Source organism: Hoplias malabaricus, chromosome 8 (genome assembly GCF_029633855.1).
Source record: "Hoplias malabaricus isolate fHopMal1 chromosome 8, fHopMal1.hap1, whole genome shotgun sequence".
Classification (NCBI taxonomy): domain Eukaryota; kingdom Metazoa; phylum Chordata; class Actinopteri; order Characiformes; family Erythrinidae; genus Hoplias; species Hoplias malabaricus.
The window spans coordinates 17,338,730-17,366,725 of NC_089807.1; the positions used below are offsets into that span (position 1 = coordinate 17,338,730).

Sequence of the window (27,996 nt, forward strand, 5' to 3'; positions counted from 1 at the left end):
AGAATGTATATTTTAAAGCCAGTGTTTATACTGGCACACTCTCTGTTAGCAAATACCTTTACAGTGACTTATTGAATCACAAGGGTTTTGTGATGGCAATGTCTTCAGGACCAACCTTCAAATGGCCTGCCACCTCATCAGTTTACAGGAGTGCTGCCCATAGCCGAATCCACTGAACACTGCAGTGGACAGTATGTCCGGCTTTGATTAGATTTATCAGTCACATACAGGGTGAGATAGACCTGGAACAGGCTCCTAAAGCTTTGACATTGAGCTCAGCACATCCTCATGTGCAGTGTTTTTTTTACAATACAGCAGATGTGGCAAAAGTAAAAATCATCTCCAGGGTTTAATTTCAACTGCCTGGCTTTTATAAAACCTCTAAAATTCCGGGATGATACTTACTTTCTTGATACTTACTTTCTGGACCCCAGTTTCCCCACCTCTGGAATATAGATTAAGCTACAGATTGATAGAAAACAAAAAATGACTTGTGTCAAACCTGAAGGCATTTCCAGTCAGAACTAGTCCTAAATATACACTACACCAAATGCATTATAGATACAAACTGAGCCTTAAAACTTAACATTTTCTGGACCTGCTGTCAAAATATTTCTTGCAAAATTCTGTCCACACTTCACATTTCTACCCTGCTTTTACTTGCCAGAAAATCTTGTGTAAAATCCATTAACCAGCCATTCCACAAAAACTCACCAGAACCAGAGGGGAATCTTGAATGGGGATGCAACTACTACTTTTAAGTCTTGGCAGTTTTTGGAGGAACCACCCAAGTGGACACCAACTTTTTTTTAAATTAACGTTTTATTTTATTGCTCCATATCATCTCCCCTTAAAAACACGACACAACATAGTCACTTACATCTCGATTAAGAAACTTAAAGTCAACTTCCTAAAAGTGTGATAATACTAAGAGAAAATTATAAAGATACATAAAATACAAAACTATACATGTAAATTACAGTCGGTTCAGTTTCACAAAACCATATTTAGCTACTGAGAAAAGCCACGACAATGTGAAATGCTCGTTTCAGTTCCACTGCCTCTTCTCAGGTTTGACACAGTGTCCATGAAAGGCCTTGATGACAATCAGTGGCCATGAGAAACTGTAAAGATATTACAGGAAACAAATGGTGAAAGTGTAAATCTTGTAGGCAGTATTGTGTCACGCAAACCACCATATAACAGGAGCACAGAGTCTGGCAAAAACAACAAGCATCATATTCGCAAAAATGTATAGATTTACTTCATTTTATTTGGTTGTTTTTTCAGTCTATATACCTTTGCTCAAATATGGGAAATCAAACAAATCAATACACATCGATAGTTCATTAAAAACATTTTTCCTTTACAAAAATTACATTTACTATTCAAAGAAAATTCACAGAGAGAAAATGGAATAAGATGGAGGGGCAGAAAACAGTCGAGTTGACTACGTTCAAGTCGATTCAGTAGTAATGCACTGCAGTTTTATGCAAGAAGCACTTCCTAAACACATCTGAATCGTCTGGGCTCATGTTAATAAAGACAATTAGGTCAAAAGACTTTCCCAACCCAACTATAAGAAACCTGGAGCATGGTGCTAGTGTGAAGAGTGTAGAGACAAACAATACCATTACTGCATTGTAAAACAGATCAAAGCTGAACAAGCAGGATGCAGTGCAGCACTTCTGTGAAGACCAATCCTCACAAGACCAAGTAGGCAGTACAGTCACAATGTAGAAGTTTGCCAAATCATATCTTGTCCAAAAGATGATACACTATTACAGTTGAACATTTTTTTTACACCATTGCTCAGGGATCCCACACTGCAGTAAAATTAAAGGAGCCAGCTCCTAATTATTTGTAACATCCTCAAAAACCCATCTGTACACTGACCATTAATTATGAAGTAAAATTTAATAAAACACAAAAAAAGATGTTTCCTTTACATAAAACTGGGTCAATAGGGTGTGCAAATATTTTGAAAGGGCATTCCCGCATTCATCACGTAGCAAAGCTAAATGGTAAGGTCCTGTCTGCCCAACAGTATGGCATTTTCTCAAAAAGACAAGTTCATTTGGATGTAAGCAGAAATTATACTACCTGTGCAAAATCAGATCTGTGAACATGTAGTGTTGTTTGCATAAAATGGGATGAAAATGAGGAGATGTTGGGTCACTCCTAGTAAACACAGTAAAATGAAGAAACCTTTAAGAAACCTGGAGCTTGGAACAGAGAGGGGTCTGCAAGTACAACTAACAAAATGTGCCTGCATTTCTACTTTTGGTCAAATCGCATGGAGCAGTCAGGGTACATTAACGTCTATTACAAAAGGAATAATCTGCCTAGTGTCACTAGATGGCAGAAGTATACTTTCAAGCTCTGATTTCAAGTTAACCCACATTGTTCACATTCTAAAATCATCATATGTTTAAGGAGATAAATTATAATTCACTGCATTACTCAGCATGGCAATTTCTTAACCTTTACATCATACAACACACCCCTAAAATACAATCTGCATGCCTCAAGTGTAGAAGTGGAAAGCGCTGTCTTGGGAAATTTGCACACTGTGCAATGCTGGAAACAGAAGGAACTGCTTCATTTGACATTAGAGGAAGGTTATGGTATGACAGGGTCACAGTCATATTGTTGCCAGGCAAGTTCTTAAAACAGAAACACAATGAGATATAATCTACAGATGAAAAGGAATGACCAACTTGGAGAAGGACAAAATGAAAAGCTGGCATTTAACTGTCTTACGCCACATGCAAAAGCATATCTTGATCAAAATATGGGTCTGGTGAATTTTGCTTGAATATAAAATGTGATAAACAGAAGCATCTAAATAAAAAATGCCTGGTTAACATTTGAAAAATAGGTTGCATTTTTCCCCCAAGGATAAACTTAATAAAGACTCAGTATAAGTTTCATTCAAGCAAAGAAAACATGATTCATTCAGAAAGGTTGAGTGGTGCTACAAGGAATGTTCCCCTTCAGAAAAAAATGTCCTCCAGATGGTACTGAGTTTGTTAAGAAGCAGTCTACATTCTAGAGCTCTCAGAGGGTACATGTAAGGGCTGATTTACTAAAGTCTTTAGCCTGTGCCGAATTGTAGCGTTTACAAAAACAGCACCATAGTTAGTGACTGGACAAAGCATTTCTCCTGGTCCCGTCAAAAGTTACAGTACGTTAATGTATTGGCTTGCGCCTAGACTTTTAAATTGTGCAAATGGCTTTAGTGAATCTAGCCCTCAGAGGAAGGATGAAGATTAATTCAATGGTTTGCTTTGATTCAGTATCACACATAGAATAAATTACAGATCAAATAAAACATATAGAGAAAGAAACAAAAACTAATTCAGCTCATTCATCTGACAACGACTGAAGTGAGAAAACATGGAAGGATGATAATTCTAAAAAGACACCCATTTCCCTCATGACTCCTCCACTTTTTCTTCTGAAGTTTGCGCAGGAATACAAATGCTGTCATATAAAATGTGAGAAAAGCTTTCAAAATTTCAAGCTTGTTTTTTTTTTTTCCCCCATACCACACGTATAAAGAGAAATGTATGGATATTAAAAGAGAGGAACTGTAGGACATGGAACTTTAAAAAAACAAAAACAAAAAAAAAGTGCTTGAATGCTTTTGTTAAGGATTCCATTAGAACTGGCGCAGAGACACACACCCTCACTTGTGCGCACACACACACTCTACACACAGCTCAACTGGAGGGTTTCACATCTCGTACAACAGTAGTACAATGGCAGTAGTCAGTTCTGGCGCCAAAGACTCACAGGAACAGAACAGACATATGAAGATAAATGAACACCTAAGCAGAAGTTCTGTCTCAGTCGCTCTGCCCAGCGCTGTGTGGTGTCACCTGTGGCCTGGAGCAGGCAAAGCATCTTCTGGTCCCATGGAAAGGTGGGGTCTCAGGGGGAAGTGGGGGGATCATTATGGACAGGCTGGGTCACACATGCAGTATCTCCATGCTGTAATCCTCTGTCTCTGTGTACTGGGAAGAGTTTGTGTCCGACTGCGCCGGCCCAAGAGCCTCTTTATTGTCCAGGTTTGGCTCCATAAGTGCAGGTTTCTCAAAAATCAACTTTTTACAGGTCTCTGGACGGTTCTGCACATAAATCACTCTGTTATAGGCCTTGAGTCTTTTCCACAGTTGAATGTAGACTTTGCATTGCACATACATGAACACCAGTCCACCAGTGAAGCCAATAGCCACCACCACCAGCTTGGTCCAGAAAGGCCATTCAAGTATCCCTATAGAAAAGAGGAACAGACTCTCATCTGAATCACAGCCCAGCAGCACAAGTTCACACTGAAATGTATCTTCAAGGCATAGAGATCCCGTAATAAGTTGAGAGAACAGTTCGATTACATTAGAACTATTAGGACCAGTGTCCCTGATCCTGGGCTCTCTAGACTAAAAAGATAATTCCCTAATGGTCCAGGAAATTATCTGGGTAACCAACCCTTATAATATTCATATGCATTTGTCTTTGTTTAAGAGTGGAACAAAAGCAATACACTCGCATGAATGAACATGTATTAATTCCAGGATCAATCATATGAGGGGCCTGCCTAAAGCACCACAAAATGACAATTGATGAAAACAATCTATCATTTCTGTCCGCATATGATATGATTCTGGAATGTTCTGCATTCTCTAAATATGAGCCAAGCATGATGCTCTAGCTACAGGGCAGGCGTAGAAGTTAAGACACTGAAATCACACACACAGCAGGCTCAGTGAGGAGTCCCAATAAGAAGCACTGCTCATTTGACCTCCATCACCATCACAGATTTAAATGTCACTTACAAACTTGGTTCCAAAATACATCGGATGATTAGACATGGAAGAGCAGGACTATTCATAAGCTATTTTCAGACCTCTTTCTTGGCCATTTATGATGTTTCATTCTTTCATACTGACCTCATGTTGATAAGCCTTGATTTATTAAACCATTTCCACTGACCACTCGCTGAATCCATGCTAATATAATTTCATATCTTTTCAGCAGCAGTCAGTTTCCTTCCATGAGGCATGACCTAACAGAATCAATGGAAGTCATTCCAAAGAACTGCAGAGGCAGCATTAAGTTAGAGCATAGCACTTCATATTAAGCTTTTCACTAAAAATATATTCATGTGCCCAATTTTCCTATTCGTCTAGAAATCTCATTCTTGTGACGCAGAGTATATATTAATGTCAAGCACATACAGATTGGGAAAGGGATTGCAAAGTGGTAAATCACTATTATCTACTGCCAGCTAATGCATAAGGCCTGAACATGGAATTAAATACTGTACTGCTTTTGGAGGCGCCGTAAGTTAGGCCAGGGTGCAGCTTTAGGGCTCCTGACATGGTGAGCAAGAAAAGAGTAAAGAGAGAGGGGTTAGCGCTGGAGGTATGGCACAGTGTCTCGAGGGAAATCTGCACAAGCTGAATAGAACAAACCTGGCCAGAGTCTAATCAGACTTGCACACCCTTGCTGATCATTGATTTTTCCCAGGGTGACTGAGACACATGTTCTATACCAAAACAAGATACAGTTCACTGCTGTTTAGGAGATTAGGAGCCGAATGCAGTAGTGTGGTGGTCAGACATTAGCTGTAACCAAAATTGATCACTATTGACCTTTTGTATAAGTTGGTATTCTCTATTAGTAATACCCTCATAATTTCTCTAAAATATGATTTTACAATTCTGAACATTGAAACTGTAGTTTAGAACATCACAGAACATGAATAATGTATGAGATTGGATTGTGTGTGTCTTGTTAGCAAGCAGAGAAAAATCAGCTTTATCTTTGGCTGGAGAGCCATTGTGTTCTGTTGTTGTAGCCTTGATTTCACCCTTGTCTATCTGTAAATATCATGTATTAGGTGTTCAAATATGTTTTAAAATGTTTTGATGTAATGTTTAATTTAATTCAAACTTTCTCCCTCTTTTTGTCCTTTTATGTTGCTTAGTATATAAAATGAATCATTATAATAAATAGATAAACATATAATAAATAAGTATTAATACACTACGTTCCTGATCACCAATATTAAAATGTCTGAACTTAAACACTTTGGACATAGTATTATCCCAGGAACAGAACAAATCAATGCACATGCTTTTGCATTACTTTCTCCTTGATGGAACTCATTACGAATGCAATGACAAATAAATAATTCTCAAACAAAATACATAGGATATAATTTGCTGAATAAAATGAAAATTGTACTATGCAATACTTAAAATTTAAGATAACATAACAACAGAAGAGCCTATTTTAAAATGTTTTAGAACATTTGAATTATGAGTTATATATAGATTACATCAAAATCACTATAAACCCTAATTGTACACTCAATAAAAACACCATTTTGTGGCTGCCCTGTTGCAGTTTTGGCAGATTTATGTCAATGTATTTGGTTCTTGGTCCTGGTTTTGCTGTTAAATGTGTAGTCTACACACTGGTCTTGAGAGCGAAGTCTTTCAAGTTGGCATTTTCAAACATTGCTAATAAGGTAGCTTTCTTTGATTTATACATTCTCCTACAAATCATAGTCTGACTTTATAACAACTGGATTGGAAAAGCTTTACAAAACACTGATCCATTTAACATCATTTTCAGGTTAGTAGTTTTTGCTATAATAGCTCAATTATCCAGGCAAACACAATGCCACTTTAAAGTTTCCAGCTGAGGTTTCAGTTTAAAATGCTGCTTTAGCTATAGCGAGTTCGAAATACAAATGAGGGCCAACACTTTTCTTTTCACTTAGAGAATAAAACTATACCTGATCTATCCTGACAATGTGTACCTTTACACACACCCTAAGGTTGAATGGGACATTAGCACAGTGGTTGTAAAAGAAGACATTTGTGGGCAGAGCATGGGCTGGTCAACTGGGAGCAAAGCCTTACATTTTAAAGTCATTGTGTTCTCAGTCACTGTAAAATCAATGTTTCATTTGCATAATATATTCATGCAAATAAAGTGATAAATCAAGTGTTTGGACTGCAATCAAGTACTGTTGATGCTTGAAACTCTCTTTGCCTATCAGCATGACACAGACACACACAGCACACAAATGTTAAGTTATTCATTGTCTACGAACTCTTCCCTGCCAGTGATTAGTATTTAAGTCTCAAAATGGGGGATGAAAGCAGAAGAGTGGAAAAGAGGGAAGAATCAGACATTTGAGCACTGAAAAGCAGGGGACCATACATTTGAGGAGAGAAGAGGAAAGATTAGATGTTTGGATATGTAAAGTAAGAACCAGAGTCATATGTCAGAGGAAAGTTAATTGGATGTTAAAACAGAAAATAGGTTACCTGGTATTCTCCCGGCTGCATGGTTAAAAAGAGTTTATTACTATTACACTACTGGTAGGTGTGGGAGGATTCAGCATGTGGGAAGGGTATTTTGTTTTTTCGATTCTAATTATATCTGTAAATAGCTGCAGTAGTGACTTATATAAGCTGTGTTCATAATGCAGTGTGATAACTACCTGACTGATCTCTGAATACACACAGGTGAAAACACAAATTTAGCTGAGGAATGAGACAGGTGCAAATGTGTATGAGTGAGAGAAGTCATTAACACTCCACACTATAGTCCTTTAAATAAGACTAACATCTTTCCTGAGGCCAAAACAAAACTACAATTAAATCCTGAATGACGAAAAGCAGAACATTGGGGTCTTGGTGAGATGATTTAGGGAGAGGGGGTGCTGAGAAGTGGACAGGGGCCAGCTGGGGTCAGGAGAGAATGACTGACCTTGTTTGATCTCCTCTGCAGTACGGTCAATCAGGACATACAATGACCATACCACACAGGTGATGGCAATGACGTGGAAAGTGACGGAGCACATGATCTTCCTTCTCTCGCTGGCTGTCATCTGGAGCTTCTCCCACTACAAAGGAAAGACAGAATGGGCATAAGCACAAGTCATCATTCATTAAAATTGTTGATTACACAGTACATCTTTCTATAATGGTTAATGCCATATCAGAATAGCAAAGCTAACATTGCAGAAATTCACAACAAATAAAGCATTCCTCCAACTGGTAACCAGTGTGAGTGTTACACTCTTGAAATAAAAGTCAATCTGTAGGATGTCTTTTTTTGGTTTTCTACAAAACCTCTCCCTGGAAGACTCATTAAAAGTGTCATTTATGTAAATGAGATACATGAAGGTTAGTAACTCGGAGCACCTTGAAGAAATTTCCTGACAAGTGTAAAATAACAGCAGACGGTGCCATAACAAATGGGGATTAGATCACAGCATGCTCGGTCTATCCTGCATTACTGAATAGACCAACACAGTGCATAGAGTTTTAGAGCTGATTTCATGTGGCCTGTCTACTCTTAAACTCCATTATAAATATTTGATGTGGATTTATCTGTGTGATCTCAGTGCAGCAGCTCCATAGCATGTCCCTCAGTAAGGCTACAAGCACTGGGGGGAAAAACTCCCGATAAAATCAACACATTCATGTCTGCTGAGATAAGTCATACTAAATACTTAATCAATAAAGTCTATTTGCTAAAATGCAGCCATTCAAAACTGCACACATGAACACACAATTGTTCTTTTAGACTTCAGCCAGAAAGCTAAAGAACTGTGATTCATTTGTGGGATTCGCTGAAGACAGAACACTTACTCACATTCATAAATGATCAAGTACAGTTCAGTGATGTTCCTAAAAGGCTGGGCTCTAAGCAACTGGTGTTTAGAAGAGCCACTGCTGAGATTCAGGGCCACATTGGGCTTGAAAAGCAACCGAAGATCAAATCATCCGAGACCTGTGATTGGGACACCCCATCTATTTTTCTTTGAATAATTTATCACATGGGGGCTAATAACTTCTGAGGGCAAGGAGCCAGAGTGTATTCGAAGCAAAAGTCAAGAAGAAAGTAAGACTAGCCATCAACTATTTACAATGCAAAACACAGAGACCATATTTCATTTATTTAACTTCAAGTCAAAACATTAAGCTTGAGTTCATAAAACTTTTCAATTAATTTTTAAGAAGATTATGTATAAGATCCTTCCTTTTTTCACAAGATGTGTTTTCAAAACAGTGGAGTGGCCACACCAGAGGTCAGACCCAAACTGGAGGCGTGAAAAAAATCATCCTTTCTGTGTAATTTTCTGTGATATCTACAAATATAGATGTACTTAATGCCCACACGGACTGAGAATTATATAAAGAAATGTTGGTCTCTGGATCTCTGCACATTAAACTAAATGTACATTCCTACTCTTACATGAACATTTCTAGATATCCCAGGCCAACATCACATAATAACATGTTTTGCTGATTTTCTAAACTAACACACCCTCTACAGCAAACAAACATAATTAAGGCATTTTTTCTCCACCTCATAAATCCAAAACTGACCCATAAACATCTTAAATGTCCACTGGGAGAATGCTCAGTTGAAGCATGATTGCTGTTATCTGTTAAAAACAACCACTAAAACCAGAGCATATATGACAAACAAACAAAAAACACAGACAGCCTTTGATACCTATTAAATGCTCAGTACACGAAAATGCATCAGTCAGACAGCATGATAATGTGGAAAAGAATGCAATCACTGTGAGCTATATCCAGTTAATATTGCTTTTGTACTGTTCTATGGCATAACTCAGAAGCACCTGGCCTTGACACGTACAGAAGCCCATTTGAGCTGAAAGCCCACAGCTGTACACAAGGCTTCCACAGACTCACTATTTGATGCTCTCTATCAAACACACAACAAGGGAAATTTAATTAAGGGAGGAACGAGTGGGGGGAAAAAGCTTAATAATGGCACTGCCTGAAATTGCATTTTGTGCCCTCCACTAATATACCATCAGCATTTCATCATTACAGCCAGGAATGCTGGGAATGGTGCGGTTTTGAACGCCATATGGTTGTGAGGTGTGATACAAACAGCGAAGAGTAAAATTCCACAACAACTTGTTTGAGAAAGGTCTGATCATGAAGATGTTTTATACAAGGAACTGTAAAGTGGTACATCCATGTTTGAAAGGATGGGTTTAGCTGCCATCAAAAGGTGGCAGTCAATATCACAATTTAGCCAAACAACCTATATTACAGTGCTTACTAACATCTTTTTATTAATACAATGTCTTATGTTTATAACTAATGACCATAACTAATTTTTTAAACAGAATATGACCACAATGCAGGCATGTGTTGATATTTTTCTAAACGGTAGAATGAGACTGGCTTAAACTGAACACTCGTGCAACACATTTAAAAGAGATGCACAGGTGACACAGTAAATTGACAATATCATCATTTCACCAAATTCAGTTTTGTATATATTTGTTTTTTCCCCCTTATCCAAATGAAGTACAATTATAACAATAATAATAATAGTAGTAGGTATTATTACTATTATTATTGTATTGGTTTTGTACTGACTGTATATTATCTTTTGGTCCACATTAAAGTACGCATACTACATTTTTAAAGTGTAAACATGTAAACAAGTGACCTTGGGTATTAGAAAACTTATAATAATAATAATAATAATAATAATAAGCATGCATACTACATTTTCACTATCCACTCTATATTCTGAAGTATGCATACTTTATTTTTAGTTACACATACTACATTTTCAAGTATGCATACTACCTTTTAATTATGCACACTACATTTTTCAGAATGCATACTATATTTTTTGCTATGCATACTACATTTTCTGTGGGCAGTAGATCATCCTCAATCCAGCAGTGACCCCACCATAGTTGTGGTATGTTAGTTTGTTGTTACCGAGTATAGAGTATCATTATTAGGTCTTTGCATGTTTATATATTGCACCTATATTGTATGTTATTGGTTAAAAAGAGCAGCATGAGGAGCACTCACTTAGCACACAAAGAAGAATCAATGGAGAATATAAGTGATAGGTATAAGTAGCCTGGATCGCCAGAGAGCATGGCTGCACTCATTTGAAGGGGCAATTTTTGGGAACTAAAATGGGTTCATTCAGGGACTACACCACAACTTGATTCCTTATCTCATGGACTTGAATAACATGTTGTAAAAAGAAATATTCATTACTTTTATATTCATAATTTCATAGTTTATGCTTTGTTTTATTAGGGAAAATGGATTATTGTTCTTTTAAGTTGACCAACATCCAGACTGTCATGACTGGAAAATGAAAACTACATTAAAAGGCCATGTGGGTGAATATGACTAATCGTGTGCGTTTGTGTGTGTGTGTTTGTTACCTTCCGCAGTGGCTTCAGTTTAGTTTCCATGATGAACTCAAACTTGCAGAGCTCACAGCAGCGTGTGTCAGAGCTTTTGATCCACTGCTGCAAGCACGCCTGATGTACAAAGCGCAAACTGCCCGTACAGTGGCATGGTGTGATCAGCGGACTCTCATCATCACCCTCGCAGTGACAGATCCTGCAGAGAGACACACACACAAAGCTCAAACATGCCCCAGAGCCTAGAAAACACACATCAGACTGGCAAAGCTCTAAACTTGAGATGTAAGAGTGCGCTGATCAGAAAAACATGTGAAGCCTCCCTCTCAGATCTGATAGTTGATGTTTCTAGATTTCCATTTTCCCCCAATTTTTCAACCCCCACAAACCCCATTCAGAAAAAAAGTGCATCTACATCACTGATGAAACAGTACAAAGTGTCAGAGTAAGGTGTATAAAACAACAACATGCATTATAAACAGACAACAATTTTTCATGACACATGAGCAAAATTCACAAATTCAGATTCAGCATAATCTTAATCTACAGCATCACTGAGTCTCCTAAGTACACATCCTTACAAAATGGAAGCTCATACATGCAGCCAACTGGCTGTTTTTTATACTGTAGCATTAAAATGGATGCATCTGACTTTTTATCCAATTTTTTTTTAAGATTCCTAGATCCATACCTGTCAGACTGAAATTAGTTTTTAATGTTTTGCACATTTCTGTATCCTTCTACCATATTTCATTTCACATACACATTTCATAGCCATAGTGCCATCAGGAGGTACCTTAAATACACTGGTACCAAGAATGGAGCCTCAGCAAATGTGAACAAGCTGCCACATGGGGGCAGGAGTCCACTGCATGCTTTAAATCAAAGCCCACTGTCCATCGTGCATTCAGAAAGATGTAGCAAACATCCAATTTAACATCCCTCTCCCTGTGTAGGATTTCTGGAATGACACCTCTTTCACTTCTCCCCAAAGGATCAACGGAATAGGCATGAATCCCCACCCTATGCCTTTACATCACACGCTACAGCAGCCTTCAGTATGTGAGGGAGGAGGAGGAGGCATTAGCTGCTGCTGAATGCGGGATTGGAATACTTGCTCAGAGAAGAAAAGGTTAGCAAGAGGGAGGACACTGATAGAAAGAAAAGCAACTTTCTTTGGTGAAAGTGGAGAAATTATTTAAAGAGTTAACAGAGATAACGAACAATAATCCACACTCACACACACAATACATTTGTGATTTGTAACCTGCAACTGGAAGCTATCTAGTTGGATGTGATCTTTTGAAATACAAATGGACCAAGTGTAGGCATGTGTGGTGAAGGTGAGCGTGTCCTTCAATATGAATCTTAAAGCAGATCACATGAAATTCATGAGCTTCAAATAGTACCAAAAAATCAAATTGTACCAAAGCTCCAATAGGGACACTGCTTTAATTTTTCTTTCGTTTATTAACTAAAAAATGGTTCCTAAAAGTTTTCTAGAAATGTGTGTTTAATTGGTACAATATCTTCATATTATGTTGAGATTCATAGGCAATGTAAATTTCCCCCACACATAGCTTTTGTAAACTAAAAAGATGGCAATCCTAAAAATGAAACAGCCTTTGGGAAAAATGCCATAGAAGACACTTTTGGGCAAGTACTAATAACCATTTATTTGTTTTTGAAGAAAAAAATAAAAGGAAATGATGTAGACTTATAGATTTATAAGAATTGTAGATTTATTTGCTGTAGACTATGTGTATTTTAACTTAGAAATTCAACCAAATATGTATTTTGACTTCCAATGCATTCCAATGCCTTTAATACAACCCTAAATCCTAAAGAACCACATGTTCTATGGGTGTAGTTAAGGCGTTCCTGTTTATGCAATTCTTCTGTGTATAGGCTTGCAAAAGTTGTCTGTCCTGCGGCCAGATTGAAAGAATGCAATGAACTAAAAGGCCAAGCCACAGATAATAAACACATAACCACACCTATAACGGAATACCAAGGTCCTCAGCCAGAGAAACACATCTGCCAACCATCTTCCCTTGCCTGAAATGTGTTCCTGAGAGAGTAGGAAGTGCGTGGGGGTATTAACAAGGAGGATGGAGGGCTGTTTCCGTATTTGTGTTGAGATGCAGCTTTTCAGAGTGAATGAGCAGGATAATGATTATTTCCAGACTGGCCTTATCCGATCAAGCCTTTACAAGATTAACAGATAGCACGAACAAAAAGGAAAACAAAACCTATTTCTCCTTCAGTACACACACTCTTAAACAGATGCTGGAGGTTTCACAGTTAACAAGTACACGGAGTTGAAAGTAATGGGGAGGAACAGGCCACTTAGCACTTGTCACAGCTGATATTATTTGTATTCCGACAGCAGGGGACAATTCATTCCTCTACCCAATTCAGGGCGCTGATGAGTCTGCAGACTTCACAAGACCTCTTTGATGAACCCTGTGGAAGCATAAGGACCTCAACGCTCGATGCATATTAGAATCTGAAATCCACTTGACTCTATTGTTTCTGATGTGTTAATGGTCAAGTCTCTGTGAGATCAGGAATACAATAAATGAATGTAATCTGATAAACAACAAAGTGACAAATGCTTTCTCGTACCTGCTTCTAGGCGAGAAACACACCGTGACTAAGCAACTAAATTCAAATGAATATATGGAATGACAGGGCCAGGTAGCATGACAAATGAACAGCAAGAAAAATAAATTAAATCTAAAAAACATTCATTTTTACCGTGATTTACAAACCCGTCAAAGTCCAGCTTTATCACAGACACACAGAGTCAATAATTAATGATCAGATCTATTTTTAAAAGCGTTATGCTAAATGTAGCTGTACTAGCACTGGCACAAAGACAATACCACATCAGAACCCCCTCCACACAGTCTTTTTTCAGTCAGAACATCTTAAGCCCATCACACACTCCCAGATTCTCAGAGATTAGAGCGACTCAATCCAATTAGCACATATAAGACATTCCCTTTTTTCCTTTATCCTTCTTCCTAACTCAGGTAACTGGTCCTATGCTTCACTCTTAACTCTGTGACCTCTTGCTTTCCTGTCAACGAAAAGCACAGTAGCTTAATTGGACACCCGTTTTACATCCTACATTCCAGGCCACTTCTAGAGAGCATTAAACATGCACAAAGCAGAAACCACTACAAGCTAAATATATCCACACTTGATATTACTACAAAGTACTTGAATGAAGGGGTGTAAGTGATGAGCTGCCAAATTTTTATATGCTGAGAATGTCACTTTCAAATGCGAGGGTTTATATTCAAGAGTGCTATACAGCACTGAGCAAAATCAGAGACCACACGTACTTATTTAATTTCAAGCCTAATCAGATATTAATTACCCATTATTCAAAGAATATTTCAGAGGAAACTGATATAATATTATACACATGAATTCGGAAAAAAATGAGAAAGACTTGTAATAAACAGTTTAAAAAAAACACTAAACATATTGACGCCTAACAACTGAGTATGATTTGGTAGCCTTACACTGAGTAGACAACTCAGTGGGTCTGAAAGAATTTGTATACGACAACAAGCTGTCATCCATGTGCGCTAAATTTTAGTGAGAAACAGAAAATGTAATAAAATTCTAGGATTGGACTCTTGCAAGAAGCACAGAAAAACATTCTGACGCATCTATGAATAATCTCAGATCTCAGAAAATACGTCCGCTGTATTAACAGCAAAGACTGCATACACTTAATACAGATACATCTCAAGTTATATTTACCTACCGAGGGCTCCCCTGTTGTTGAAAAAGAATTAACTTAAATAATGGTCTCTGACATTCACACAGCACTTGTTTCTCAACGTAACCGGGTTATGTGAAAAGTCTTCTTGCAAAACATATCTCTAAAGCAATCACTAATATTCTACAAACACCCATGAGCTGCATAAATGAAAACTCACACATAATCTATGAATGCTTTCTTGCACTCATGTTACATCAACCCTTTTAGAATCAATCTACACAAGCACTTGCACTCATACTACATCAGCTCTGACAGAATCAAAGTACACACAAATATTCATGCTTGTGACACATGCACATGAGCTTTACACACATGCAAGTGGTGCCCTTTGGCCTGGACTGATGCTCGTGAGGCTGATCCCATGCCCTGGCCATCACAGCGCTCAGCCAGGCTCAGGGAGCTTGCCTCTTCTGCTATTTTCAGAGCACGTGGCTTTCTAAGGTACTGCATGAGGAAGAAAGATCATGTAGGAACAGAAACCTCACCTAGCCTTTAAAAAGGTGTATTATAAAGCATCGCACAACAAAAGCACTGTGACTCATTTTGGGATGAATGCCCCAAAAAAAAGAACACAGAGAAGCACATGTCCACTGTGATTACCTGAGTTTTAGTGCCTTATTTTTAAATCAGAAAAAAGGTAGAATTACCATGTAAGCCCCTTTTATACATTGGTTTCCTTTGTTCTATGTACAAACAAAATCTAAACTTTTCTCATTCCTCTTTGTGATTACTTTACTTACATTTTCAAGAAAGACTATACCTCTCGTCGATTCCAGTATTAGCACTTTCAGCTGTGTTTAACCAACATTTTCTTAAAGAATGTATTCAAAAGGTAAACCTCTGAATATAATGATTACATATATTCATCACATTTATAAATATATATTTCACTCAAAGTAATGTAATAAAATCATTGTATTACATTTCTTTTATAACCTTTCAGATGTAGTCATCATGGTGGACTAATGGCAGCTGCAAATTGATGGTCTATCAAATCAAACACTGAAGTGCCTGACAAAGCTGTCTGGAGCATTAAATGAAAAGATGCACACAGACAGTCTTCATGCACAACAGAAGTGTGTTTCTACAATGGAAAGAGCCATTAACTTGGTGCAAATGGAAAATTTGACCTTTTTTTTTTGTTTGTTTTTAGGGAAAAATGTGAAAAGAATAGAAATCACAAATAAATAAATAAAATAGATTTGAAGAGCTGAAAGCAATCAACAAAATTAAAATAGACAATTAGGAAAATGACATCCTGAGTTCTGTGGAAAAGTTTCCTGCTCATGAATAAGTGACGTCAGTTACATCACTTATTAAGTTAGACTATAGTGCTTCCATTTAGATAGAAATATAGTTATCTTGCTTTCTTTTGGCTCTCTGGGTTGTGGAATTACGACTTCTGCTGTAATCAGATCTCCTCCTCTATTTTGTTTCACAAAACTTGGCAGCCTTCCAAACATTGATGATTTGCCACAGGTTACTGAAGCCAGAATCTGCTATCGACAGCTCTCCCTTGGATGTGCTCTTACTAGGGATTCTCCATGGCAAATACATATAAGCGCAGCTATACGTCATGTAACTGTACAAATGTATAGCATACATGGGATTGCAGTCATGACTGTTAGTCTGTCCCATTATAAAAGACAGTATAGTAACTGGTAACTGTAAATCTAAATTTCCCAAGTATCCCAAAATCTCCCAATAGCCCAAGTTTAGCCGCAGTATAATCAATCAGCAGTGAGAGTTTTGCTGACAAGCCAATTCACATGATTATATTGTTTTCGATTGTGAATGGCACACTTATTTACAAAAGTGGACACAAGTGCATCCTATAGTTAAAATAAAATAACTGCCACCTTAAATCGTGAATATAGGATTTGTTTTTTAACATCTGAACATAGTTTGAAGAAATGCATGTGGTTAGCATATTGTTGGTAAGTATGCTTTTCATTACTTATTAGCCTCGTACCTCCAGTACAAGAACTACTTGAACATGATTTTTTTGGCTCATCAACTAAATTTGGGATAAATGGAAAACAAATGAATGTGTTTAAAATCAACGAGTCAAGAAAAAGAAAACGTCAACACCACAGCACTTCAACAACATGGGGGATTTAGCAAGGCTGGTGGAAAAAAAGGTGTTTTAAAGGACCCAAATGGTTTGAAAAAGCAGGTCTAAGGACAATGGGGCTGAACAGATGGAGCACCTCTGCTACAGGGTCAAGGCACTTGGGTTACTGGGGGCTAAGCGAGAGAGTGAGCCCCACCAACCTGCAGCAGTCCCCAGAGAGAGAGAATGGTGAGAGGGGCCCAGCTTTTTCAGACAGTGGTGAGGAGCATTGGTCCAGGTCACTGTCCGCCTCCAGAGAGCATAGGGGAGCACGTCGCTCCTCAGCATTTGAAGGCCTCCAGTTTGAAGGGTCGTCCTCAAACACCTCGTCGTCGCCCATTTCCTCACCACAGGTCTCCAGAAGTGCGCTGGAGGATTTGGTGACATAGCTGGTCAGCTCCCCAGGCTGCAAACTGCCCGCTGTTTGTGAGCGAGGGAAGGGAAAGAGGAAGCGCAGCAGGCTGGAGCCCTTCTGAATTTCAGAGGTTTGAGAACAATGTTCTGGCCCAAGGCTGCTTCCGTAGGCGCAGGTGCTGGAGAAGGATAAAGGCTGGGAGGGTAATTGAGGAGAAGGCAGATGGGACGGTTTTCCGTTGAGTGTTTTAGGTTCTGTATCTGCACCCAGTTCTCCCTCTGAGCATGTGTGGTCAATGAAGTGCAGGCCGCTGCAAAGGCTGTCCATCTTCTGGCCAACGTCATTCAAGGACTTGGAGAACTTTAGAGTACTGCTGTCTGCCCTGAGGCTGACCGAAGGCTTCAGAAGCGAGAGCCACTCTGCTCCAAAAGCTGTCTTATTTTTGGCTTTGGCGGGGGAGTCCAGACACAGGGTCGTCATGGTGATGCTCTGGGACACCGAGCTATTGCCATCAGAGTTCAACAGAACCACAGCAGTCTGTGCTGGCTGAGCACGAGGACCACCATTAGTACTGCGCTCAAGAGAAAAGAGATGGTGCAGAAAGAGAGGATAGTGGCAGGGAAGAGAGACGGGCAGAGAACAATGAAACAGAGACATGCAACATGCATTAGACAGTGAAAGAACAGAGTGAACTGGAAAAAAAACAAGAGAGGTGTGAACTGAAAAATGGGATAAAAGACAGTAGAAAAAAAAGAGGCAGGAGATGCTAGCTCATTGTAAAAAGTATTCACAATACTGACATGACTCATACTACCAGTTCTATTTTTAATAAAAGCCTCAACCTCTCTCCCTTTGCCTAGAATTATATTCCTCATGTGCAGTGCCAGTAATGGCCTGCTTTGAGGACATGGCCAAGCACACTGCAGCACACGAAAGAACACACAGTTCATGATGCCCTACCTGCAGATGTCCTGGTTTGAAGGTGTGACTGAAGTCCGGGAGAAGCTGCAAGGAGCATTCACAGAAGTCGGACTCCCTGCCTATAGAGAAAAAAGAAAGAAAAAAGAAAAAAAATGTTCACACCTGAGACTTTAAACCAGAAGCGAGATGTCAGACTTGAAACTGCAGCTGCAATAGAACTCACTTGAACTGTACTATGTTTTAAGAAAGTGAAAGTTTCATAATGTCCCCTAAACTAAGCAAATGTCAAAAACGTCCAACACGCAATGCACTACCTAATAAAGTTAATATTTAGGATTGGGGTTCTTATGATATACAGATATATAGCATAGGCCATATTATATTTCAGAACTTATGTTTGAAACTAATTACCTATCGATTCAGTGTGTAACAAAGAGAGAACTTATAGCCCAAAGCCTCACAGCAATCGATAGAGGATTGAGCTTCCACAGCTGCCCTTCATGCAAAAGGCGTGGACTTACACATCCCCATCCATACACATACACACACAGCTGTTTTTGATAACAAAAAAAAAAATACAAATGCTATTCTGAGTCTTCCTAGTAAGCCAATTAAAGCAAAGAAAAGACAGGAACTGAAACGGCTTTAAGCTAAGATAAGCACTTCAAAAGCAAATGGAAGATTGTTTCCCATACACAGAACAACAGACTCAAATACTCTCAACTCTCAAATCTTCAAACACCTCAAAACAATCACAGAACCACAGTGACTTGACTGTTAATCAAAGTAATATTTATATATATAAAAAGATATATAAAATTAACCTTAACAGAAACACTTCAATGCTAGGAATACTTCAACCCTGCTGTCTGTTCAGAACTGCCTGGGCATTTTAGATCACGTGAGTGAGTGATTGACAGTGGTCTAGTCACAACATTGTAAACAACCAACAGCAGGGGCTTTTTCTCTGCCAGAAGCTGGGCTTTGAACCAGTGAAAAATGTCAGATTACAGAGGTAAAGTTACGTTCAGCAGGGAATTACCAATGTTAGCAACATAAGTAGGGATTTGGCCAACGGGCGTCAGGCAAATTTCGCACTGCTGGTCATTACAGGTAAATACTGGAAATAATAAAGACTATATAGGTTGGAAATGGTGGTTTGTTTCCTGGGTTGTGGTAAGACATGAAAAATATGACCCAATTCTGCAATTCTGATTTGAAAAAAATGAGGACAAACATCCTGCAAGCTTCCAACATAATCTTGTCTAGGACTGAAACAAAGCCAGTTTTATATTAAAACTGCCATTTGAAATGGTCATTTTTAAAAGTAAAAACTTATTTGCCATCAGAAAGACATCAGAGAGTCTTGCAGGTTAATTTAGGTATGAAAATAATTTCATTTTTATTGCAATAACTGTCATAAACATTTTATATTTTCCCTCAATCATTCAGCCCTAGATTCGCTACTCTTAATCCTTACAATGGAAGCACAAATGTGTCCAGCAATGTTATGCATTTGAATTTGTATTAAATTCATGCACAAGTCTTCAGGATACATTGGGAAAGAGAAATGAGTTGAAGCCATTTTAACTGACAACATTTACAACAGCAACAAACACTGGAAATACAAACCAAAATGCTAACCAAACACATCATACTGGAATAGGATGAAATTGCTTATCACTTGCTGTTCTCAGAAATAAAAATTACCACTGCTTGTCTGAATCATTCTGGCTGTCTGCGATTCAGAGGAGATGCATGACTGTCATGTTCTATTAATCACACATTACTGTCGAACACTGGCCTGCCTTTACAACCTGCTGTTTGTGAAAGAGAATAGGAGGTGTGCTTGTGTGTGGAGGAGCTGAGGACATCTGAATTCGTGTGTGTGTGTCTGTCTGTCTGTCTGTCTGTCTGTCTGTTGACTAAGTGCATAATTTACACTGAGTCACCCTGGCTTCCTGCAGTTCCATCTATCCCAGGGAGGTAATAGCACTGTATGTGTGTTCAAACCTGACACAGGCTCTGACATTTAGCAGAACTCAACACACACAAACACACACACACTACAAACACCTTGTAGTGACTGTGCCTGAATTGGCCATTAATGAGACTCTGGGTAAAGCTTTTGTTGATGCCAGCAAGGGCTCAACAGAAACACAAAGAGAAAAGTCTAAAAGCAGCCCTGTGATGAGCAGTGTCCCTAAATACACGCTATGGGGCAAATCCAATTTCTTTCTCTGTCGGGCACTAGAAAGATCTATGAAGAAATACAACACAAAAAATACAGAGAGAGAGAGAGAGAGAGAGAGGTTCACATGTTGTGCACTCCAGTCCTCAATAATCATAATCAAGTCATTACATCATCCATATACTACAGCAATCACTTCAAACTAGGCCACAAAACTGCAAATAAAACACATAATACAAATCAACGTCTCCAAAAAAGGCTCTGAAAAGGTTGTTGATGGCAACACGGGATTCTGAATACAAATATTTACATTGTAATTCCTACTTTTATCTCTTCAGTTTTATAGTATGTTCAGGATGAAAAGCAACAAAGCCAAGCCATTAACAATATTTTAAAATATATCTATAGCATGGATAATCTGTGGCAATGTCATCGTAAATTTTGATCGCATTATTAGCCAGATATTTACCAGATACTCAGATAATTATCTGTGTAATTAGTGAAAGTAAATAATATTAGTTAATTAAATAGTGTGAATAGAAATAAATGAATAGATGAATAAACGAATGTCCTTGAGGTTCTGCAAGAGGTAAAATTTTTCAAGTTGAATTGCAATATGACATTCCTCATATTCTTGTAAAAATTATTAAACTAAACCACAACAATAAAGACAAGATGGCAGATAACTATTCATTTTGATGATAGTACACAGTACATCAGAAGCAGCAAAGTACAGACTTGTTTACAGAAATGCTAGTTTCAGGTTCAACCATTCTTTCACAGTTCCTTATACAAACCCTCCATACAGTTCTACATGAAAACAAGGACAAGCTGTAGAGTTCTGCAAAGGGTCCTAAATAAAAATCCAGCAAGAACTTTGATGGGCCTTGATCTACCTGTTGCATTCTGTACCAAAACTGTACAATCCAAGCTGAGCCTGATCCAGGGGAATTACCAAAATAATTTGATCTGCTGATAAGGACAAGAGTTTCATTGCTGCTAACACATGAAAGAGGGAAGAGACACAAATGCACAGTAAAAGTGAAATGAAAGTGGAGAAAAGAAGAGGAAAAAGGGGTTAGAAAGCACAGTGGGAGAGAACAAGTCAGCACTGCCTAAATCCTGCTAGGTCAGTAAACTTTGCTGAGTGTGTGCAACTTTATGTTGCTGCCTCATACCAAAGCAATCTTAGTGCAGTTCTTGTCATTTTCATTGCATGATGCATAAACCTCCTTGATTAGTGTTTTGAAAGGCAGTATTCACTACAACTGAGTTTCTTATTGTAGCAGTGTCGTGCTGGTTTTTCTTGAACACACTAATCAGCTAATGAACACGCCTTTTCTGAGATCTTAAATGCACACTAATATCTGGTGGACAAAAGAAGACTTCAGAATATCACTCTGCTGCTCACACTTCATGACATCTAACAAATATATTTTTAAAAATTACTATGTTACTATGTGCTGGGACTATAATAAGCGCAGTGTATGATTAGGACAGACATTGCCTTTAACGAAATACTAGGTATCAGACTCTGTGAGAAGGGCTCTAAAGGACTCATATACAAAATTTTGTTTCTATTTTACAGTTCCTGTCGAGGTCCAATTGATATCCACATGATATTTCGTTAATGATGTTCCTGTACTAAAACATAGTTCCATTTGACATATTCATTTGCCAAAATATCTTCATACTGTTGGATTAAACAGGCTGCGTTTGTTAAAACCTACTTAAGACTGAATTATGAAAATACAACTGAGCTAATTAGCTGCCCTTGCACTGTGCCTAACTGAACAGTCTGGGCTGTGAAAACTGGGATCATTTTGGTCGCTGATGTAATGATAGGATGTTCATTCCATCCTTTCCCTAAAATAGTGTTTGGTTAGTATTCAGAGAAACTCCACTTCATACACAGCACAGTGACTGCCTAACAGTCTGGAGTGAGATTATTCACTCCACAAACCTGCATGGGTTCCATCATTAGCATGACCTAAGTTGGACCCAGACAAGGAGAGAGCAGAGAATAGCGAGGATTCTAAGCTCCAATACAGGAGAAGGTTCTGTCAGCAGGCCCCAGCAACACAAATACAACCGTGTTTATCCCTGGTTATACTTCTTTCTGGAGTCATTCCCATGCCTCCTGCCAGGCACTTAACATTTCACATGGCCTGCAGACAAACTAAACTGCTCATTTAGACACTCTATTCCCTCTCCATTCAGTCTTATTCCCGCTTCTCAGTATTTTCTGAAAATTGGCTTCTCTCACAGGAAGGTTAATGATATCTAAAAAGAAGATCTCCCTCTTAAGGACGTAACATAATTGTACAGAGGCATCTTTTATATAAACAGATTCTTTTCTATTATATACAACATATGAGATGGCCAAAAAAAACTCTATGATCACTGCATAATTATTAATTCATTCATATTCTTTAACAGCTTCATCCTGTTTAAAGTAGCTGTGGGTCCAGGGCGTACATGGAATCATTGGATGCAAGGCAAGAACACACTCAAATATGGCACCAGTCCATTACAGGGCTTCACATACTCACACACTTATACCTTGACACTTTGAATAGCTAATCTACACTATCAACACCTTTTTGGACTGTGGTAGGAAACCAGAGCATGCAGAGGAAACCCATGCAAACTCTAGTAGGACACACCAAACCCCTCACAGACCGTGACCCGAATTAGGGTTGGAACACACAACCCCAGAACCTGGGAGCTGTGTCTCAGAGGCTACCTGTTGCAACACAGTGCTGCCATGTGTAGAATTTTTTAGCTGGTATTCTAAAGCTAACATGCATATGCTATGGATTTCATGCTGACACATAAGTACCAACTTTATGCATCTAAGTCAGCAAACTTCTCGTTCTGCATTTCCCTCTTGACCCTGCAAAGCACTAGAACAAAAGTGTTTACTTTATGAGCAGTGAAGAGGCAGCTCACAAGAACAGAGGATTAAATCCTTAAATACAGGAATATCATTCTAGGGGCTTACTTTTATTATTAAAAGCAATATATGAAAATGAGGTGCCTCTAAGCAGCTACATTGATATTCAACGATTTTGGAGAGGCCCATTAAATCTACTGACTAATTATTTGGGCATATTGAGCTAAATACAAACCATGTTGATCATCTGCTCAATTTGCGATGCATATGTTAACAGAAGAATTAAAAGTAGTGCATACAGATGGTGTTTTGGAGAAGATGGCTTTCATTCACCAGAATGTGAGAGAAAAGGTGAATGAAGAGAGACAGAACTAACAATTTGTTGTTACTGGTCCAGTGAAGTGAACGTCTATGACACACTATAAAATATAAATGAACACATGGGAAATGCAGAATAAAGACAGTATGTTTAGACCCAGCACACAGAAAAACGACCTGGCTCTCAGAACAGTCATTTTAGAAGAAACCGAGACTTGGAGCAATTGCTAGACTGACAGGTACCAATTGCAGGCAAAGGAGAGACATTGTAAACTGTGCATGAAATGATAGGAGGGGGAAAATAGAGAGTGAGATGCTTGCCTTGTCAGGAATACTCAATAGATCTCCATCAGGCTTTTTGAAATTTGGTCCATTCATTGTGCACATGAGACCAATTGTGTATATGTATGTGTCTGTCTCCTGGTTGGATGCTGTTGTTAATGCTGGAGTAAATGCATTATATAAAATATAATTGGACATCTTTCTGTTATTTCTGTGGCTGCTGATAAATTGCCTGCAGAATGATAAGGTCCTGCTTCCCTGAGGGATGGCTGCAAAGGCCTTATGCTGAGTGCATGTAAACAGTCAAATAATGCACACCACACTGTTCCAAAGCTAAATGAAGAAAAGGAGTTTGGCTAACTGTGAAAAGATCAGCCACATAAAAGGGATGTTACACAGCTTCTGTGTAAAAGGGCATAAGCTACTAGCATATGTATAATACACCATACGTATTTTGCATGTACACTGCGTTATCTGTGTCTGTTTATTATATAGAAATACAAAGTCGATAAGAAATTCAAACATATGCACAGATAAACTGGTCAAGCCCATTAGAGAAGAATTATGTTCCCACACAGATGGACCTTCGATTTATAGCTGCAGCAAAGGCAAAGAAACCACAGTGGCCCTTCACAAGTGGATTAATTGAATAACAGTCGATAGGTTAATCAGATATAGAAATAACCACTGGCTGTAGCCCTACTGTCAGTGAAGAGTAGAGTCCTAAAGCCAGGCACGCATTACACCAAGCAGGTGACCCTGACATCTATTAGCACATGTAAAGGCTTTATCTGCTAAGAGGCTCATTGCTGTGCAGAAGTGCACTAAATCTGCACTAAGAGGAAGAGATCCATGCCAGAGTGAAAGTGGCTGCCAGGCATGATCCCAGCATGAACTTGCTGCTCACGGCTCGACCAGAATGGACGCCCATCTGTCCTGTGGTGCCTGTAAATACTGAAAACAGTGACCATTTGGCTGAGTGGCCGCTTGGACAGGGTGAATGAAATGTATGAGGACAATTTCTCAGCTCGACACAAATTCTAGAGTTTTTTGCGTTTGTGAAGAGTAACCAGAAGCAACTTACAATAACACAACTGGCTGTAATCTAACTTTAGGAAAAACTTGAGTTTTTTTTTAAACCTCAATCCCTTAACATACATACACTGCACATATAGAGAGCACCAGCTGAATTTGGTGAATAGAGAAAAATATAGGTATTCATATCACGGTAGTTGTAAAACATGTAAATGATTAGCGGCACTTCACGTATATCATTTTCAAAAGTAGTCCAAAATGAAACACACTTTTTATGGCTTCAGTGTAAAAGAGTGAATGCATTTGTTTTCATGACACCACACATCTAGTGAATTTAATATTGTCCATGATTATGAATCAAATGTCTAATAAGAAAAACCTCAATGAATGAAAAGTCTGCATAGACATGTGAGAGGTTTACAGCTTTCTTCTTATTTGCCTCTGAATTTCACAAAGTAATGTTCTGCCTATCAATTTTCTGAGCCACTCGTAGCTAAGAAACACTGTCTGAAGTGTCTCAGCAATCCTCACAGCCAAGGATGAACACTAGTTGGTGAATTGCAGGTGCAGACCCCTGGATAGCTCAGCTGTTCTCTCTCTCTCTCCCTCTCTGACACACATACATACACACACAAGCAAACAAATAAACAAACATTGCGTAGGAGTGGCAGAGGGAAGCAGATTTCCATACCTTTGAAATGTTGCTGGACCTGCTTGCAGAATGACCCAATGGCTTCTCATTCTATAAAGAGGAAGAAAGGAAAGATGGCATGTTACCACAGAAATGATTCAGAAGGAAAAACTTTCATGTACACAAGCTTTATGAGAAATGGCAACCTCCAGCTGAAAGTGTTTTAATAACATACCCATTTTTACGAGGACTCGGAGGCATTCATTTCATGGCATGTTCAATGCCATCTAGAATTTTAAACACTACACTGTCATCTTGGAGGAATTAGATGAGTGTGCACTGACAAAAACATACTTTCACACAGAAACTATAAACTGCAGATGATTATAATGTACAGTGATGAAATGACTTCCTTTAAAATGGTCATATTGCTTGAGTCATCGATGTTTGCCAACTGCTTGATTCCACCCTAGAGAATATAAAAACTCTTTCAACTAGCCAGGAAATGCAAGCACAAACATTGTTGTCAGGGCAGAGCATCTAACAGCAGCCAGCTATAAAACCTCTAGAGCCTTAGGCATATTCCTCTTGCCTTGCCTCAGTGCCACAGAGGAGTACGCAGAGAATGATAACCTTTTCAGCTGAGCATGTTCCATTTTTGCTCCTGTTGCCAGATTTCAGTTATAAGAGAGAGTTATCAATCAAATGTATGTAAGCCTAGACTCCAAGCTTAGTGCAACAATGTCTGGAGAAAGGGAGGCTTTAATAAACATTTTAAATGAATACATTAAGCAAAATAAAAACTGGTGAACACAAAATGTTGGATGTCTGATATTTGAAATAGGAAAGTATGTACTAATCATGTGCCAATTAAAAAAAATTGAATAACAGTATACATAGACTTCTTCATGTTTTACTGCCCATCTAGCCAACACTTGGCATTGGAAATTGTGAGATTAAACAGGTCATGCATGCACAATCAAACATTTGTTGCCACAAGGATTGCACTGCATCGGAAACTCACTTATCTAGATACACTGAATGCACACAGTGTGAAAGCATATATTGGCAGATTATCTAACTAGAGCTACTTTGCTAGGTGTGCACGTTGAATATTATAAGATACACTTTTCCTGTCACTGTGGCTAATGTGTGCTACTATATAAAACTGCAAAGGGACAAAATACATAGATAAGCATAACAGAGTAATTATAAATATAATAATAAATAAACAATACAAAATAATTGCTACACCCTGAGATGGAGCTCTGGACCAACTGAGATTGGTTTGCACACCCACAGCAAATGCAATTAAAACTGACTGGAGTGCTCATTTTCAGAGTGGTCCAGTCTGAATGCTTGATTTTGCTCCACCAGGTGTACTATTACATCAAATGTGATAATTACAGCCTTTTGCAATTAGTAAACTGCTGGGACAAATGCTGTGTGGTGATTTACAGCTGACATACAGGTCAGTCTAACACAAAAGCTTGTAGAACACACTTCCAGAATAGTTATGTAAATGAACAAAGATAGAACAGAAGGATATGTGCTATTATCTCAGTAATTGCACCTAACTGAGTTCTGAGGTATATTGTGGAAGTTTAGACAGTCAGTTTTACCCTGTTTTATCAAATTGCTATGTTTCAAAAAAACATAAGGATCTGCATTCTTATATCACATGCCATAAAGATGCAAGGATCCCCCGTTTACCTCTGTTGTATTCATAATCTCTTTTGCTGGAGGTGATCCTTATTCATAGCCACTTTGCTGGAAGAGATTCATTTATTTTTCCTGACTTATGAGACTCTGAGCATGCATAAGCATGTAAAACAGTGGAATTTCCTGTCTTTTATTATCTTCTACAATTCTACTTGATCAAATTTACTGTTTTTATATTTCTGTACTTGCCCATTACTGCTCCTGTAAAGCACTTTGAATTGCTATTGTGTATGAAATGTGCTAAATAAATGTGCTTTGCTCTTTTTTCATCTTGCCATTTATCTTAAAGAGGCAAAGTTCAACCACTGTTCTCTCTGCCACAAAGAAACAAGAGAAAATCCATCTTCGGCTCTGTACTGTCCTAAATGTGGCTATGTGGCCTGCTAACATCTTTCAAACTCAAGGATAAACAAGGATACGGCTGCACATATCAGACACAGACACAAAATTCTAAATACATATTTTTGGCTTCATAA

The 27,996-nt window shown here is 38.4% G+C and overlaps 1 protein-coding gene across 2 annotated transcripts in view; it reads right to left on the bottom strand.

Annotated features, from left to right (window-relative positions):
- Positions 1-837: 837 nt before the first annotated feature.
- The window catches only part of marchf8 (membrane-associated ring finger (C3HC4) 8), a 109,676-nt gene continuing 82,517 nt past the window's right edge, over positions 838-27,996 (bottom strand). The window contains exons 3-10 of one of the 2 annotated variants that reach the window (XM_066678907.1): positions 25,859-25,909; positions 18,485-18,564; positions 17,331-18,095; positions 11,273-11,453; positions 7,792-7,927; positions 7,347-7,361; positions 5,330-5,377; positions 838-4,279 (exon numbers count right to left, since the gene is read on the bottom strand). In XM_066678907.1, the coding sequence (XP_066535004.1) occupies positions 3,975-4,279; positions 5,330-5,377; positions 7,347-7,361; positions 7,792-7,927; positions 11,273-11,453; positions 17,331-18,095; positions 18,485-18,564; positions 25,859-25,909 (1,581 nt within the window). In that variant the 3' untranslated portion in view covers positions 838-3,974. The remainder of the gene's footprint in view (positions 4,280-5,329; positions 5,378-7,346; positions 7,362-7,791; positions 7,928-11,272; positions 11,454-17,330; positions 18,096-18,484; positions 18,565-25,858; positions 25,910-27,996) is intronic. The other variant, XM_066678908.1, reaches the window with a different exon arrangement.